Source organism: Mesoplodon densirostris, chromosome 4, assembly GCF_025265405.1.
Source record: "Mesoplodon densirostris isolate mMesDen1 chromosome 4, mMesDen1 primary haplotype, whole genome shotgun sequence".
NCBI classification, from domain to species: Eukaryota; Metazoa; Chordata; class Mammalia; order Artiodactyla; family Ziphiidae; genus Mesoplodon; species Mesoplodon densirostris.
In genome coordinates this window covers 16,295,965-16,313,282 of record NC_082664.1, presented here as the reverse complement: position 1 = coordinate 16,313,282, position 17,318 = coordinate 16,295,965, and the positions used below count along the sequence as shown (strand labels likewise).

The 17,318-nt window shown below is 34.0% G+C and overlaps 1 protein-coding gene across 3 annotated transcripts in view; it reads right to left on the bottom strand.

Moving 5' to 3' along the window:
• Positions 1-17,318, bottom strand: part of EML5 (EMAP like 5) — a 164,124-nt gene that overhangs the window by 70,529 nt on the left and 76,277 nt on the right. For all 3 annotated transcript variants that reach the window (XM_060097957.1, XM_060097956.1, XM_060097955.1), the window contains exons 10-17: positions 16,511-16,723; positions 10,078-10,245; positions 9,296-9,402; positions 8,661-8,779; positions 7,071-7,257; positions 3,455-3,560; positions 1,718-1,811; positions 626-726 (exon numbers count right to left, since the gene is read on the bottom strand). In XM_060097957.1, coding sequence (XP_059953940.1) covers positions 626-726; positions 1,718-1,811; positions 3,455-3,560; positions 7,071-7,257; positions 8,661-8,779; positions 9,296-9,402; positions 10,078-10,245; positions 16,511-16,723 — 1,095 coding nt within the window. The remainder of the gene's footprint in view (positions 1-625; positions 727-1,717; positions 1,812-3,454; positions 3,561-7,070; positions 7,258-8,660; positions 8,780-9,295; positions 9,403-10,077; positions 10,246-16,510; positions 16,724-17,318) is intronic.

Sequence of the window (17,318 nt, the reverse complement as noted above, 5' to 3'; positions counted from 1 at the left end):
TAAATCTTAACTTTGTTTAAAATGTATCAAGACAACTGTGAATCATTCTTTTAAAAAAATAAACTTTTCACTTTTGAGAATTTCAGATTTTCATAAAAGATGCAAAGATAACACAGAGTGTTCTCATATACTGCTCGCCCGCCCAGTTTCCCATAACATTAACATCTTACAATACTACAGACTACTTGTCAAAACTAGAAAACCGACATATTTGATATATTACTATTAACTGAACTCCAGACTTCATTCAGATTTCACCTATTTTTCAACTAATGAAACTTCTGTTCCAGGATCCAATTTAGGATACCACATTGTACTTAACACCAAATCGCTTTTAAAAGTAATAGTTTCTACCAAATGTAAAATACATAGCTAGTGGGAAGCAGCCGCATAGCACAGGGAGATCAGCTTGGTGCTTTGTGACCCCCTAGAGGGGTGGGATAGGGTGGGAGGGAGACGCAAGAGGGAGGAGATATGGGGATATATGTATATGTATAGCTGATTCATTTTGTTATATAGCAGAAATTAACACACCATTGTAAAGCAATTATACTCCAATAAAGATGTTAAAAAAAAAGTAATAGTTTCTTAAATTTCAAAGGAGCAAAAAGAAGCACTTCCTTACCTGCTCTACGCCAAAATTTCATGTGTTTAATTCCAGCTGTAATTAATTTATCAGGCACGTACGGGTTCATCTTTACAACAAAAATCTTATCTTTACTTCCTCTGAAATAAATACCAAAATGTTTTAACTCTGAAGATAAATCTCTCCTGTAATAACCTTTTGCCTAATTCATACTCTATCTTGATTACTCCATTACTAAATGCTTGGCCCACTTGTCTCTTAGGTTTAGGCTACGTAATCATGCGTTTGTACATTTGTTATTTTGTTATTATTTTAATTTATTAACTGCTCTCAACAGAATCTTAAAAGATAGGAACAGTGAGAGCTGAACTTCTTTTGGGTAGCACCTACTACAGTACTGTACACAGAGAATGCCATTTGTGGCATGAATGAGTTAAAGAAAAAAAAAATTTATAGTACTCTGTTACAGCTTAATATAGTCTTTCCAAATACAAAATCCTCTTAAACTATCTTTTATTTGGGTCCTGTCTATATACTCTGAAGAAAGCATTTATCTATATTTTAAAAGTGCTTTTATGTATCACTTTAGGGAACAGGAAGTTAAAAAAATAGTCTCTGAAACTGTTGACTATTTCCTCCTTTAAAGCAATTGCTAATATTTTTTATTATTATAGAAATAATAATGCTCGCTGTAGAAAATTTAGAAAATGAAAACTATAACAGAGAAAATAAAAATAATCTATAACTTCTTTGTGATACATGTGTGTGTGTATCTCCTTTCACTCATATATAAAATGAGTATTTTATCATGTTTTCAATGACTACAGAATAGCTTATCTTACAGTGGAATTCACTCTACCTATAAATGGAAATTTTTGATAATCACTACTTCGAATATCATATTACAGTTACATTAAAAAGTATGTGCACAAGGGATAAACCTACAAATGAATCATGAAATTATTTGTCTTTTTACCACGATTATACTATTTATTCAATGGTAACAAAGACGGCAACAATTTAAAAAGTTAGGTTTGCTTGATTTCAAAACCGTTATAAGTAAAAAAAAAAAAAGTTAAGTCCAAGGTAATTTCAGTATTTTGCCAATGTGACATCAAGCTTTTTCCCTACCTTGCTATCGAAAGTTTCTCTCCTTTTTTCCAGTCCCACAGCACAATAGTGTGGCTATCATCTATTCCAACTGAAGCCAAACGTTTCCCATCCGCTATGAAAATTCACAGAGATAGACTGATCATTAACGTTCAGAAGATAAAAAACACTCAGTACATATTCTGATACCACAGCACTATATTTAAAATTTTATAAAATACTGTTAAATGTTAGGCACGCATACAGCTATGAAACAAAACGCAGAATTTAGAAGGAGGGGGAAGAACAGTTTCTCAATGCATCTAAACCTATCTGCTGACTTCTTCCTCTGACTTCACTTACCTCATCTTCTACCAGCTTAAGATAGGGGAAAGGAGGAAGATAAGAAAAGTAAAAAAAAGATATTTAAAAGATGAGAAGGAGGGGCCTCCCTGGTGGCGCAAGTGGTTGAGAGTCCGCCTGCCGATGCAGGGGATACGGGTTCGTGCCCCGGTCTGGGAGGATCCCATATGCCGCGGAGCGGCTGGGCCCGTGAGCCATGGCCGCTGAGCCTGCGCGTCCGGAGCCTGCGCGTCCGGAGCCTGTGCTCCGCAACGGGGGAGGCCACAACAGTGAGAGGCCCGCATACCGCAAAAAAAAAAAAAAAAAAAAAAAAGATGAGAAGGAAAGGGAAAACTAAGAAAGAAGGAAGGAAGAAGTGATATACGCCAATGGATTTCACCATAGGAACTCTACTGTGATATAAGAAGTCATAGGGATTACAAAAAGTGAATCAAATGCAAAAGACACAGGTTACAAATACATATTGCTCTTTAATATGACTGTTTGTAGTGAAGGTCAATTATTTTAGTTGTTACTACCATCAAGCAACAAGTAATGACTATTAGACAAGAGATTGCGCTAAGTCAGTCATGCTGGCAGGTGTGCGTATGTTTATAGGTTGTAAAGGCAATCTGTAATAAAACATTTGCCACTCTGCCATACTTTTTGCAAACCTCAACTAGTATGTTATGGCTACCAGTGGTATTTTTCTTGTTGACTCCTTTACCATTCTGTTTCTTCACCTTTGGCAGATATTAATATGTGTATATACATTTCCCCCCACAAACGATAGCAATTCACTATCACTTCAGTCAGAGCAGCAGAAAGCACAAATTTACTGTTTCTTAATATAAAATTCTCTATTAATGGTATTTCCCCACTCTTCCCAATCCATACCCCAGCTTTCACTGTAGATCTATCTGTAGTTGTTAAACTTTTATATATGTAGCAAAGAGTTAACATGATCTGAAATTATTTTGATAAGACAGATTGGAATTGTCAATTCATAGAAATGTTATAAAACAAATATTTCAGTTCTCACCTCTTTCTTAGCTTTCACCCTAAACATTTTCAAAGTTTACTCTGTGGCTGCAAAACATTAAATGAGATTAGGGTTTGCCCAAGGTGGGAAATACATACCACTAGTGGTAACTGAGATGGTTTCAGAGGTTACGTAGACAAACATTTTTTATTTTAATAGAAACATCTTTATAATAATGGGTACTAAAATTACACTCATTAAATTATTATTATACAACAGCTAGCAAACCCACACTTTCAGAGCCTTGATTGGTTAGGACAACAGTATGCACATTTGATAAAAAATTGTGAAGGTCACTATTAAATGACAAGTTTAGGCAACACTAATTTAGACTAAAATGCCATGTATTGCCTCTGCATTTTGATCATTCTTACTGAGACAGAAAACTGCCTTACCTGAGAAATCAACAGCACAGACACCATATTGGTGGTAGCCCTTTAATATCGACAATGGTTTAATGGTCTCTGTGTCCCATATGTGAACTGAGGGATCCCTACCTACCTAAAATAGAAAGAATTATAAAAGTCATTTTATGCAATTAAATTGTTTATTTTCATATCTATAAAAGGAAATAAAACAGGAGATTTAACAGCCTTTGTCATATTTGCTATAAATATTTATCAAATAAAAAGTATAAAGCAGACTGTATATGTGATCAACATTTTTCCCTTACATTTGTTGAAAAGCTAATGAGACTAGGCTCAGTGTTTCTAGGAATGTTCTACAACTACGTAGCTCCCAAACCTTATCCTATACTTCATCAATAAAGATAATGCTTACCAAGCATCTATTATTGGCAGCATTACTATGTTAGGTACAATAAGCACTAAGACAATTATGCAAATTTTGCAAACTCATTGGGAAAACGAGATATTTTCCGTTAAAATAAGAACATCTGGTAATACATGCTTAGTGGGGATGAAAAGGTTGTAGAGAAAATCTTCATGGAAGAGATGCTACTTGATGCGGGCCTTCAAAAAGTGTTGGTCTTAGATAAAAAGAGAAGCAAGTAAGTATATTCTAGGCTAGGATAATGGTGTAAACAAGATACAGATGGGTTAAAGCACCAAGCAGGTTAACACAACTTAATTCTTAATTATTCCTTTAGACTCAAGTAATCACTTTCTTTATACAGATTAAGAGATATAGTAACTTTGCCTATGAAGGCAACTCCTGAAATAACTAATATAGCTGCCAATTACTGTTAATTTTGAGATCGGTTTTATATAAAGACGTAACAAAAAACAATACTGCAATCAGTCAATATTTCACTAAGTTATTAACTGCTTTCCTCTGTCCTGTCATTTCTCTACAGATCTACTGTTTTCTGTATAAGCTGGAGTTCTAAACCATTTTGAGTTACTTTTGGTTTAGGTTTCTCCCAGGTGATATGAATTGCACCTGTTAATAAACTTTTTGTTTTTCTCTTGTTAATCTGTTTTTTTTCTTGGGCTGTGCCTCATGGATTGTGGGATCTTAGTTCCCCGACCAGGGATCAAACCCGGGTCCCCTGCAGTGGAAGTGCAGTGTCCCAACCACTGGACCACCAGCGAATTCCCCTAATCTGTCTTTCTGTTAGAGTTCTGGCTAAAAGCCTAGCAGAGGAAGAGGTCATTGGGTATCCAGGGATGTCCTGTGGGCATACTGACTTTTAGTTTAATTTGGCCCAAACTCCCTAAAATTCCAGAATTATGGTAGTAAATGACCAGTTTTTAGTCTTCATTCCAGTAGTAGCAGAATACTGTCCAAACTCCTTGCCACAGCACAATGGGTACATAATCGTGTTTTAAGAGGAACCATTTATATAAACTAAAGGTGAAAGTAAATGGTGCCCCTGAGACCCCTGCCAGCCCATTTAATTAGTTCTTCTGCTATTGTCCATCATGCGCTCTAAGATTTGAATACTTTGCGCTGCTCACAGTTATTTAAAGAAGTTGTATTTTTATTTTTTAATGTTTTTCCTCACTGTTACACGTGATATGACACACTTAAAATACATTCCCCAACCTCCCCTCTGTCAGGTAAACTACTCAGCTCAAATGTCATCATCTCTATGAGGGTTTCCCTGATTCCATTAGGCAAGATATATCAGTCATTTACAATATTTCAAGAGCCCTTTATACATATCTCTAGCCTAGTGGTTCTCAGCAGGGGGTGACTTGCCTCTCAAATGCTGTCTGGAGACATTTTTGGTTGTCACAGCTGGGGTGGGTGGTGTTAACTGGCCTCTAGTCCATAGAGGCCAGAGATGCTGCTAAACATCCAACAATGCACAGGATGGCATTATACACAAAAATGCAATTATCTTTACAATAAAGAATTATCTGGCCCAAAATGTCAACAGTGCCAAGGTAAGAAGCCCTGATCTACACTTATGACACTGTATCACAATTTTCTTGTGTGTTTGTCTTCCCCCACAGAGTATGAATGTTTTACCATGGCAAGGTCTTTTATTTATATTCCCAGAGTCTTTCCTGGTACACAGCACAGGCTCTATGAATGTTTTTGAATGAATAGAAGAAAGGAGGGAGAAAAGGAGGGAAGGAAAGGAAGGAGAAAAGGAAAGAGTCAGGGGAGGTATAAACAGAGGGAGGGAAGATGGGAGAAAAAGGGAAGAGCTTTCTCTCCTTTCAGGGAAGCTACATAGGATGATGCAAGTTTCCTACCCCCACCCTCAATATATCCCAGAAGGTATACTTACCCAGTATTTAAAGCCAAACAGACTAAGGGCTTTAGGCTTTACCACTTATTAGCTGACAGATCTTTGAGAAAATTATCTAATTTCTTTAAACCTAAACTTCCTCATTTATAAACTGGGGGAAATGGTTTTACTCTCATAGAGGTGAGGTGTGAATAAAATAAATATACATTAAGAAATTAGTAAAGTGCTTACACACAGTGAGAATTTATAAATATCACCCTTTCCCTTCCTTCTCAAGAATATCCATATAGAGAGGTATCAGTTATGTCTTTTCTCTGTGTTTTCTACTTTGGTAAACCCGAATATGTTACTAACATGATTGTAAAATAAAAACATAGTCATCCTGTTTGTCACAGAACATTTCTTAGATAACTTATATTATTTAAAATAATTTAAAAACCAGATTTCTAATCTTTATGGTTTTTGTAATTTTTACTCATAAATTTAAAAAATTAATATTATCCTGACAGAAAGGTGTCAAGCCAGAGCTCATAGTTCCAAATTCAAATTACAATAAGTAAAACAATAAAACTCTAAGGAAAACTATAAGAAAAAAGTTTTATTTGTAATATGAAAATAAAATCCCATTCTAAAGAATTCTTCATTTCCTAGAATACAAAAGATAAGGAAAAAAATGGACTAACTCATTGCAGCTCTATTCACAATAGCCCGGAGCTGGAAACAACCTAAGTGTCCATCATCGGATGAATGGATAAAGAAGATGTGGCACATATATACAATGGAATATTACTCAGCCATAAAAAGAAACGAAACTGAGCTATTTGTAATGAGGTGGATAGACCTAGAGTCTGTCATACAGAGTGAAGTAAGTCAGAAAGAGAAAGACAAATACCGTATGCTAACACATATATATGGAATATAAGAAAAAAAAATGTCATGAAGAACCTAGGGGTAAAACGGGAATAAAGACACAGACCTACTTGAGAATGGACTTGAGGATATGGGGAGGGGGAAGGGTAAGCTGTGACAAAGCGAAAGAGAGGCATGGACATATATACACTACCAAACGTAGGGTAGATAGATAGTGGGAAGCAGCCGCAGAGCACAGGGAGATCAGCTCGGTGCTTTGTGACTGCCTGGAGGGGAGGGATGGGGAGGGTGGGAGGGAGGGAGATGCATGAGGGAGAGGATGTGGGAACAGATGTATATGTATGACTGATTCACTTTGTTATAAAGCAGAAACTAATAAAAAAAAAAGGAAAAAAAAAAAATGGACTAACTTAACTTTAAACCCAAACGAAGGTCTAACCTATCCGGGCTGTTGTCGCATAGTCTTTCAAAGGACCTACCTGGCCTGTTGCCACATAGTCTTTCACAGGATGAATAGCCAGGCAGAGAATATCATCATCGTGACCCAGGTAAAAGCGCTGTGTGTTCTGTTGTCGATTATAAATGACACCCACTGCTGCCACATGGTACACAATTTCACCAATTTGAGTATAGAACAGATTACTTCGACAGTCATAACCTCTGTAACTAAATATAGAAAAATCATATAACATTAACTTTGGCCTTTTACTGATAAATATGGACTATACAGAGGACATTCAATTTCCAGCTTTACAAGATACTGAACAATTTTAAAAAATACAAATATCTCAGCTCCCATAAACTTTTGTGAACTGCTCGGATTACAAATAGCTAAATCCAAGCTACAACACTCAATGAAAAAAGGTGCAGAGAAGTGTATATTGTACACTACTATTTGCATAATACTAAATTTGTATACTATAAAGCAAAAAGTTGCTTTTTTACAAGTGAAAGGGTATAGAAAAGAATATATATTTGTATTTGTTTGTACTATATTATACATAAATATTTCTGAAACTAGGTAACAGTGATTCCCTTTGGGTGGGGGGGGAAATGATGGCTGGGAGGGCAGAGGTGGGAAGAAGATTTTCAGAGTGTATCCTTTTATACACACTGTTCAACCATGAGAATAAAATATATCAATATATATTACAAAAATAAGTTTTAACAACAATTTAAAAATATTATACACATCCAGAAAACAAGTAGTCAAATCCTCTCAAAACTGATCAATATAGATAAAATAGATAACTAATAAGGACCTACTGAATAGCAGCACAGGGAACACTACTTAATACTCTGTAATGGCCTATATGGGAAAAGAATCTAAAAATGAGTGGATATATGTATATGTACAACTGATTCACTTTGCTATACACCTGAAACTAACACAACATTGTAAATCAACTATACTCCAATTAAACACACACACACAAAAAAAAAAAATGCTTCCAAACAAACAAAAAGAAATACTGTCTATTTTAACACTGGAGGAAAAATATTTTTACTAAATAAATCTGTTTTTTTTCAAATTCTTGAAAACATTATAAGCCAGGTAAGACAATGATTACTAGGTGAGGGGAAGGAAAGAGTTGGACTGGAGACTCTGTTGTCCCGGCATAAAATGTGAGACCTGTATTGCCAGATATTCTAAGAGAATCCAGAAACTGTATTTTATTGAAATTATAATATATAGGCCAAAATGCTTAGGCCAAAACAAGCCACAATATCATTACAAATTAGACATATTTAGGGGAGATGATAATCTCTTACATTTCACTTAGCTTTTTTGTTTAAAGAGATCCATTTCTATAAATATAACACTAAATGTTCATAAGACAAATTAATTTTGTATTTAATAAATACTTATATAGTGCCAGAAAACATTCTAAGTCACCACAAGTATTGACTTATTTACTCCTCACCAGAACCCTATGAAGTACTGTTATCTCCATTTTACAGATGGTAAAACAGAAACACAGAGAGGTTAAGTGTGTTGCTCAGAGTCACATAGCTAGTAAATGTGAACCAAAATTCAAACACATAAATGAAAAGTAGTCGTTTTGTACCCGTGAACAAAATGTAATCGAATACTATTTCCTGGAGCCCGCTCTCTTCTTTTAGAAGTACCACTTTTTTGTTTCTCTTTGTATTGTTCTTTAAGCTGAGGTAGATCTTCCGTGTAAACCTTTAAATAATGTACATAAGTAGAAATATTCTTAGAACACAAATTTATAAAGGTGTTATAGATTGCTAATGTAACTTCAGACATTGTGGTTACTATGATCGCTAAAGTTCTAACAACTGTCTTCAATAGGAAGATTCTTTATGAAATTTACTTCCTTGGAAAGACAAACGTATTTACATTTTCTAAGTATCACACTGACAAATATATATTTAGTTTCCATGAAATTTTTATACTTCGTAAGAGAGTATTTTAAAGGAAATAAATGGAAGTGTACTGCGACAAAAAGCACATATAATGTATAATAAAATACAATACAGGCACAGTTAGTATATCAAGCACTTAATATAAATAACATTTTACACAAGTATACTTTAACTCTTAAAGGGGGAAACAGCCATACATTTCTTGGAAAATTAAAAACTGCAAAAGATAACAATAGATGAGTAAACAACAGGGAGCAAGATAAAGAAGAAACTAGAATTTTTCAGGAAAAAATCATGTGGTAATAAAAATTACCTGCCGACGGTAGGTGAGCTGTGTCTCTTGTTCAATTTCAGAGTCCAGTTCTGGAACATCAGACAGATCTGAATCTGATTCATCACTATTAGAGTCAGCCAGATTTTCTGTAATTTAAAAAAATGAAACATTACCTGTTTAAAAAAGATTCATTTTCAAAACAGCACAATAAAATTAATGATTAAGAGCTGACTGTGCCAACTGACATGGAGACAAGCCATAAAACAAGCAAATAAAATTACCTATTCAAGTGACACAGATGTCAGTAAACTGTACTACAGATTATCTTCCTCTCCACTCACTGCAAACTCAATAGTTCCTTTAAATCCCTTCACTGGCTCCCCAATGACCGCTACATCAAATTTAAATGTCTGTGCAAATATAAGTGAATATAACCTATAATTAACATGAAAAATAGCTAGAAAATACTATATGCAACAGATGAACTGACATTAGATAATTTTTCTTTGTCAAAAAAAACATACTGAAACCTAGATACCCATCTCCCAGAGAATACATTAAATGTTTGTTTTACTAATGCATGTTTTTTACTCATCATTTGATAGATGAAAGTGTAACCAAAAGTACTTTGTAGTCCATGCTCCATGACATCTGAGTTTAAACATATAGACCTAATATTTTATTTAAAATCTCCACTAATAATAATAATCTATATTGTTAACATACGAGGCTTGTGTACGTTTCAATAGTAAAATTGTTATTTGGGGGTTACTGAAGAGTTATTTGACAGAGAAATTGTTTAGGCAGTGTGTACTACTCACCTTGGGGTGCTATGTGAAGAGCATCTTTTAGTTTTCTTTCAGGAATAAATTTCCACTGAAAGACAGAGTGATCTGCTCCACCAATAGAAATAACCCACTGATAATCATGTGACCATCTGACATTAGTTACATGAGCTGAATGGCCAATGTATTTTTTAAACTTGGCCCCTATAACAAAAATATACCTTTAAATTGATAAACAAATGCCAATACATACACAAAAAAACACTATAAACAACAATTTCTATACCTGAACCAATGCAACCTACTTCTAGTACCTTAATTATGATCAAAGGGGAAAAATGTTAATTCAAAAATTCACTGAGTGAACAAATGAATGAGTGTACATCAAGGGACGTAAATCTTTGCTCTACTGATTCACAATATAATTTGGTAAGAACCACAAGAGCTGTGAAGCATTCTTACTGCTTTGAGAAAAGCCTGCAGCTACAAGGGGATCAATTGTTTTTATATTCAGATATTTGAATGTTTTGGCCTGACACCTTTGATCTTAAGTGATATTGACCAATCTCCTCCCCCACTATTCTCAGCCTTAGCTGCAAAGATCCTTTTAAAGCTTAAGCCATCAACAAAATATTAGCAACATATAAAAAGGACTACACACCATAACCAAATGGGATTTATGCCAGGAATGCAAGGTTGGTTCAATATACAAAAATCAATCAATGTAATATACCATACTAACCAAAATAAAATACATCCAGTTGTCCCAACAACTATCTTTTATAGTCATTTTTTTAAACCTATATATTTGGTATAATGTCCTTCAATGTGGGTTTGTCTAATGTTTCTTCATGATTAGATTCAGATGTGTTTTTTGCACAGGCAATGTTGTGTCCTTTTGGATACATCATTTTAAGGGGCACCACAGTTCTATCACTAGCGATGTTAAGTAGCAGCATTTGGTTAAGGTGTTATATACCAGACTTCTCCAAGGAAAGGATTTGTAAAGGATTTGTTTAACTTTCTGGCTAATTTTTAAAAAATCTGTGCAATGATAGAAGCCATTTTTGTGGTTCTAAGTTCAGAATACATTTTCTATATCCTGCTTAGATAAACTTGATATTTGGCAACACGTATATGTTCCTGTTTGAGTACACTAAACACAATGTTTGGCTTCATTTTGATGTTTTAGAAGTTTTATTTGAAGTTACAGAAGGCTTGTATTTCAGGATGGCAAAGATCCATCAATTACAAACTGGAGAAAAACCTTCACCTTGGCCATGAATTTAGGGATAGCCATCTAATCAAAGCATAAAAGATGTGACCCAAACTATATAAATTACAATTTACTGCTACCTGACAGTAATGTTATTTTTTTAAGAATCAATTTTTTATATAGCTTAACAGAAGTCAGTAACTCTCTAGATGGGTAACTTGTCACAATTCACTCCACAAGTCCAATAAGGTAAGATTTAATCCCATCCCTCTTATAAGAGAATGCATTATTTGCCTGTCAAGAGGACTCTGGCTATTACTTCCTTTGATGGGGCCCTGTACATACTCTTAGGCAACAGAGAGACTTACAGAAATTTCAGCAAATAAAATTCCAAGTTTTTAAGGTGTACTAATTTTGTTATGTTTAGAGCAAATGAAGAAGAGTTATCTGAGCACCTATTCTAATTGACTATATTGGGTAATAGTTCCAAGAGAGGTGTAGATAATTCTGTAAGCCCTTCCAAATGATTTTCTCTGTGACTTTTCAAAGATCAATTCCTCTGGAAGAACCAAGGCAATTCAACAAGAAAGCTATGGAATAAGTCTAAGGGAAGCCAGTTATTTCTAATCAAAGTGACTTTATTAATAATTATTCAATAACCAGCACTGTTTATCTAACTATGATAAACAGTTTATCTTAAAAGTAAACCTAGATATCACATATTTTAAGAAGTGACCATGACTCACCAAGACCAACCATATCCTCTTATCATGCTTCCAGAATTCCCTGTTATTACCCCATGTGATTATAACACTCAAATGTAACAGTCTATTTACTTATTAATGCCTCTAATAAACTATAAACTCCTTGAGGACAGGATTGTATCTTGTTTATCATACATCCCTAATGCCTGATACATAGCAAACATTCATTAGGTATTTGAAGAAAGGTAAAGAAAGGAAAAAAAAAAGAAAGATCATATTTTCCCTTACTCTGCCTATACACTTGAGTTGAAATACTAGATTGTAGAGGAGGGAAGAAGAGTAGTGAAGGAGACTGAGAGGGCATGAACTCCAACGCGTACGATTCATTAAAGGGGACAAAAAGTCTGATGTAAAGAATATTAGAGTTGAAATCAAAAGACTAGAGTTTGAGTGTCATTTTGACTACTTAACAGCACAGGAGCTTGAGCACATCAGTTAATCTCTCTTAGACTCCATTTCCATTTTAGTATAAATTGGATTATAAGCTCTCAAAGTCCCTTCATTATTAAAAACTGACATATGATAGGAAATGATAAAAGAACAGTTAAGGCCTAAACAGTATGTAATCAATTAGGACTAATATCTCAGAGAAAAGATTTATCAAAGCAAGCTAAAATGGTCATAGAAGCTTTCCTAATTTAAATGAGAACAGAATGATAATTCTTGGTGAGGATAAAGCAATAGACTGAAATATTTATGTTTCAATGATCCCATGTCTTTTCTAATTTATTTTAGGGTATATTTTAATACAAAGTTAATATGAGCTAAATCTCTTCAATAAATTGTAGCAATATGACAAAAGATTTTTTTCCCATTTAACAATGTTTTGATGACCTTAAAACTTCTAGATATAAAATATATGAGAATATCTTTTTTGACCCTAGTAAAAAGTAGAATTCCTTAATACATGAAACAGCATTGTTCAGAAAAAAAAGAGAAACTGATTTGACTACACTGAAATAAAAACTAGTCAACAAAAGACATCATTAATAACTCACAAACTCAAAAAAAGGCATCTGTAACCCATAAAAATTACAAATCATTTGTATCTAGAGTATATAAAATTATTTCCATAAAACAATAAAAGAAATAACTCTAAAAAATAGGCAAAAGATATGAACTTGTGTTTGATAGAAGAGGAAATGCCGAATCAAAGAATATTGGAAAAGATGGTCAATCTTATTAGTCATTAGACAAATGTAAATTAAGACAATGTGACACCATTTACACCAACTAGATTTACAAAAATAAAAAGTGTGGCAATGCCAAGTGCTTAAGAGGATGTAGATCAACAAGGTTTGTAAAATGGTATAACCATTGTGGAAAACAATTTGGCATTTTCTTATAAATTCTCTATGACCCAGCAATTTCACTCCTAAGTATACATCTTTGGAAACTTGTATATCATAGCAAAAGACTGAAAAGAACCCAAATGTCCACTGACAGGAGAATAAACACATGAACTGTACCACATTTTCACAAGTATTTTACAGCAATGAAAAACAAATACTCTAGACCTACATCCAACAGTATCTTAGAAATCTCAGAATCTTAGAAAAGCGGTGTTGAATAATTCCCCATCACAAATCTGTTTTATTGTTTGATATTTGTTTTTCCAATGAATTTCCTTCTGGAATCTAAAAAATATTTTTACCAAATAGAAATGTTCATTTGTCAATAAGTACTGAAAGAGTCTTGGCAATTATTAACAGTGATGAAGGCGTCGGATTAAAGCAACCATGCCCTCACCTCTCCATCCTCCCCCACCCCGCCTTCTCACCCACCACCACAGCCTCTGTGCTGCTGCCTGGGAACAGTCTGATTGTTTGAGAGAGATTATGGTCAAGAGCAGGAGAATCTAGAAAGAGGATAACAATGAACAAAAAAAAAAAAAAGAAAAAAGAAGAGTAATGCTCCTTTGGCCTGGGATTTGAGGGGGCTAAATGTGGAAGAGGAACATTCTGGGCTAACCTCCCACATTTTGTGCTGCAATTACAATGATTCTACAATGTAAACTACTTCTATTATTTAACTTCTTTCCACATTTTGTAAAAGCTTCACTTCTTAGAATGTAATGGATATTACTTAAGTGGATATCTAAAATACATTAATACATCAGACACAATCTTTTCTCAAACTTAAGTTGGATCAATAGTACAACTTGTTGTAATGAAATAATGTACAACTTCGTAACTAATCTAAAAGAAAGAGTGTTTTTCTAGTAATACTACTAGCTTTATGCAAGTATGTAAATTCAATAAATACAGAATCTTAAAATACTCCTACTAATCTTTGTCTTCTTCTCTCCCAATTACCTACGCATAGTCTCAAGCTGACTCACAAGTGCCTAGAAATAAAAACCCTTACCATAAAATAAATGTCTAGCAAAAATCTAAAAAAAAACAGAAAATAAGAAAAACAATTTATATTCTTGAAGCAGTAACTGAACAAGACTAACTTTTCTTAAAGACTTGGGTAAAATATTCCTACAGCAATTCAGAAGACTACTACATATTTTATGAATGAAACAAAATTATTGAGCAACAAAAATATTGTCTTCCCTGTTGCAGAAGATAAAGCTTGTGAGTAAATCCCATTCATTTGACTAAGAAAACTCAGAAAATTACTCTTTTTCTGCAGAGGTCAGTATATGAAACAGTGAGTAGAAGCAATGTCTAAGATTAATATTACCATGATTAATCTTACTAAATCTCACACCTTCTAACTAGGCAAGTATCATTTTGAGTCACAATAAAATTTGTTGTGCCTGGTGACTCTCATGTCCTGGCTATGTGGTGGGATACAGAAATACGGTACTTCAATTGCTAGAGATTTAGTTAGCCTTTATTAACACCCTTAGCATTACTTATGGAGGTACTTTCACATGCACCTAGGAAGCTGACATGTTGCAGGCAGGAACTGACAACATGGCATAGCTGGCAGGATCTGGAACTCACCACTTTACTGTAGAGGTATAGCAATTACCAGTCTAGACTTCTGGGAAACTTGGGCCCTTAAGTTTAACATCAAGGGGACTACCTAAACTATTTGAATAAAACTATTTCTGCTGTTTCCAAAATTACCTTTTTACTAAATTGCATTTTAACATTTGTCCAACAGCTTTTATTAACAACTGGGTGAAAATCATGACCGCATCTGCTACAGATGTTGATACTCTATGAATACACTCAGTGCACCTAATTTAAGGCCCTATATTATGAGAGACTTCTTTGAAAATTAAATCTCAGAAGAAACTTGGCTTTCTCTGAGTAGTAAGTATGCTTTTTTTTTTTTAAATAGCTAAAGTGAAAATTATTTTGTGCCCTGCTTTATTTTATTTTTGGTTTCCAGGAAGCTCAGATTCAATTTTGATGTTTGACTACTGAAGAAGAAAATGTCAAACATTTTCTTTACCTGATTTTAATATAGTATTTCTATTTATACTTCCCCTGGTATGAATTATTTACTCATATAATTATTTTAGTACTTATGGACTTGTTATAAGCTGACTCAAATACTTTCTGGAACAAGGCATGGAACAACTAAATGATTAATAGAGCATTTCATTTAATTATTCTCAGGTCTATTAACAAAATGATTAATATCATCACTTTAAAAGAGATCCAAGAAAAAGAGGTGATACATATTATATATAGAAAATAACCAGTGATAAGACCCCTTATTTTTCTCCCACCCTAAGTTATGAAAAATAAATGTCAAAACAATACATGTTAAGGATTTTAAGCAAAAACACACTCTCAGATAAAAACCAACAAACAAACCAATTGATTCCAAACTGTGACCTGTACTTGCACAGCTGACTACTTAATCAGAATTCTTGAGAAAATGACATAAGAAAAATGTCTCCTAAAAGATATATGTTCAACAAGTTAAATGATTAAAGATAATAAGCCATAAGAAAAGTATAACTATCATTGTATATCCCAACTATATGAAGCAATTCTGGAAGTGGGGAGAAAAATGATCCTTTAAAAAGAAAGATGTAAACTATTAGTCCATTCATAATATATGAATTCAAAAATAATTTTCTAATAAAAACTTCATATCCAAATGTAACATGACAATAATTTGTGAATTATCAAAATACTGTAACTAATTCTGTTCATTTTCATGAAATCCTTCACCAAACCAACAGCACACATATTTTAAAAGGTACCTCTTATTTAAGACTAATTTTCTGTAAGAACTTAAGTCTTTTTTTTTTTTTTTTTTTTTTGCGGTACGCGGGCCTCTCACTGTTGTGGCCTCTCCCGTTGCGGAGCACAGGCTCTGGATGCGCAGGCTCAGGGGTCATGGCTCACGGGCCCAGCCGCTCCACAGCATAGTGGGATCTTCCCAGACCAGGGCACGAACCCGTGTCCCCTGCATCGGCAGGCCGACTCTCAACCACTGCACCACCAGGGAAGCCCAGAACTTAAGTCTTTTATAAGACAGAGGTTAATTAATAATATTTTGAAAGAAAAGATACCTTTTCTTAAACAAGGATATCGAAATAATTTTACAATTCCATAGTCATCAGCTGTAACTAAAACTTGGCCAATATAGTTTCCATCTACTGAGTTTATATCATTGATATCTGAATACTTGGGCCAAATTCCATTTACTTCAAGGCCTGAAACACATGTCCATGAAGCCCAATGAACACCTTTTATTTCTTCTTTATTTGTCACTTCTTTTCCTCCTAAAAATAAATCATAGTATTAATTTAAGAAGTTATTTCCTTTGATTTTTACTCAAGCATAACCTGTACTGATAACATGGTAAACTCCAAAATTTTAATATCTTCTCCATCCTGTTAAAGGAGAATACATGAATAGGTAGGTGAATATAGTAAGGAAAAGAGAAAATTAAGTGCAAGGAGTTGTTAAAAAGCCACTACCAAAATTATGTTGATTCAGAGACATATAGATTTGATGATGATGTAGCTTAGCAGGTTCACCCATATGGACAGTAAAACTGAACCCTATTAAACTCATGCTACAGATCAGTCACAATGGGGTAAGTTAGAAGGAAAAGTAAAAGCTATACGAAAGTGGCAAATCAGGTATTGAAAAGAAACCTAAGAAGATACACGGTTGAGAAAGATAACTGAAAGGATCATAAAGGAAGGATGAGTGACAAGTAATACATTTATGTTAGGTAATAGGACTTCAGGATTCAGTCAATCTTCATTACATACAGATTGTTAATGAAAATTTTTGGAGAGATGCATTAATTTAAATATGCAGCTACTCTTGTTAAATAACTTATTTTAATATAGTGACTAATTCACTAAG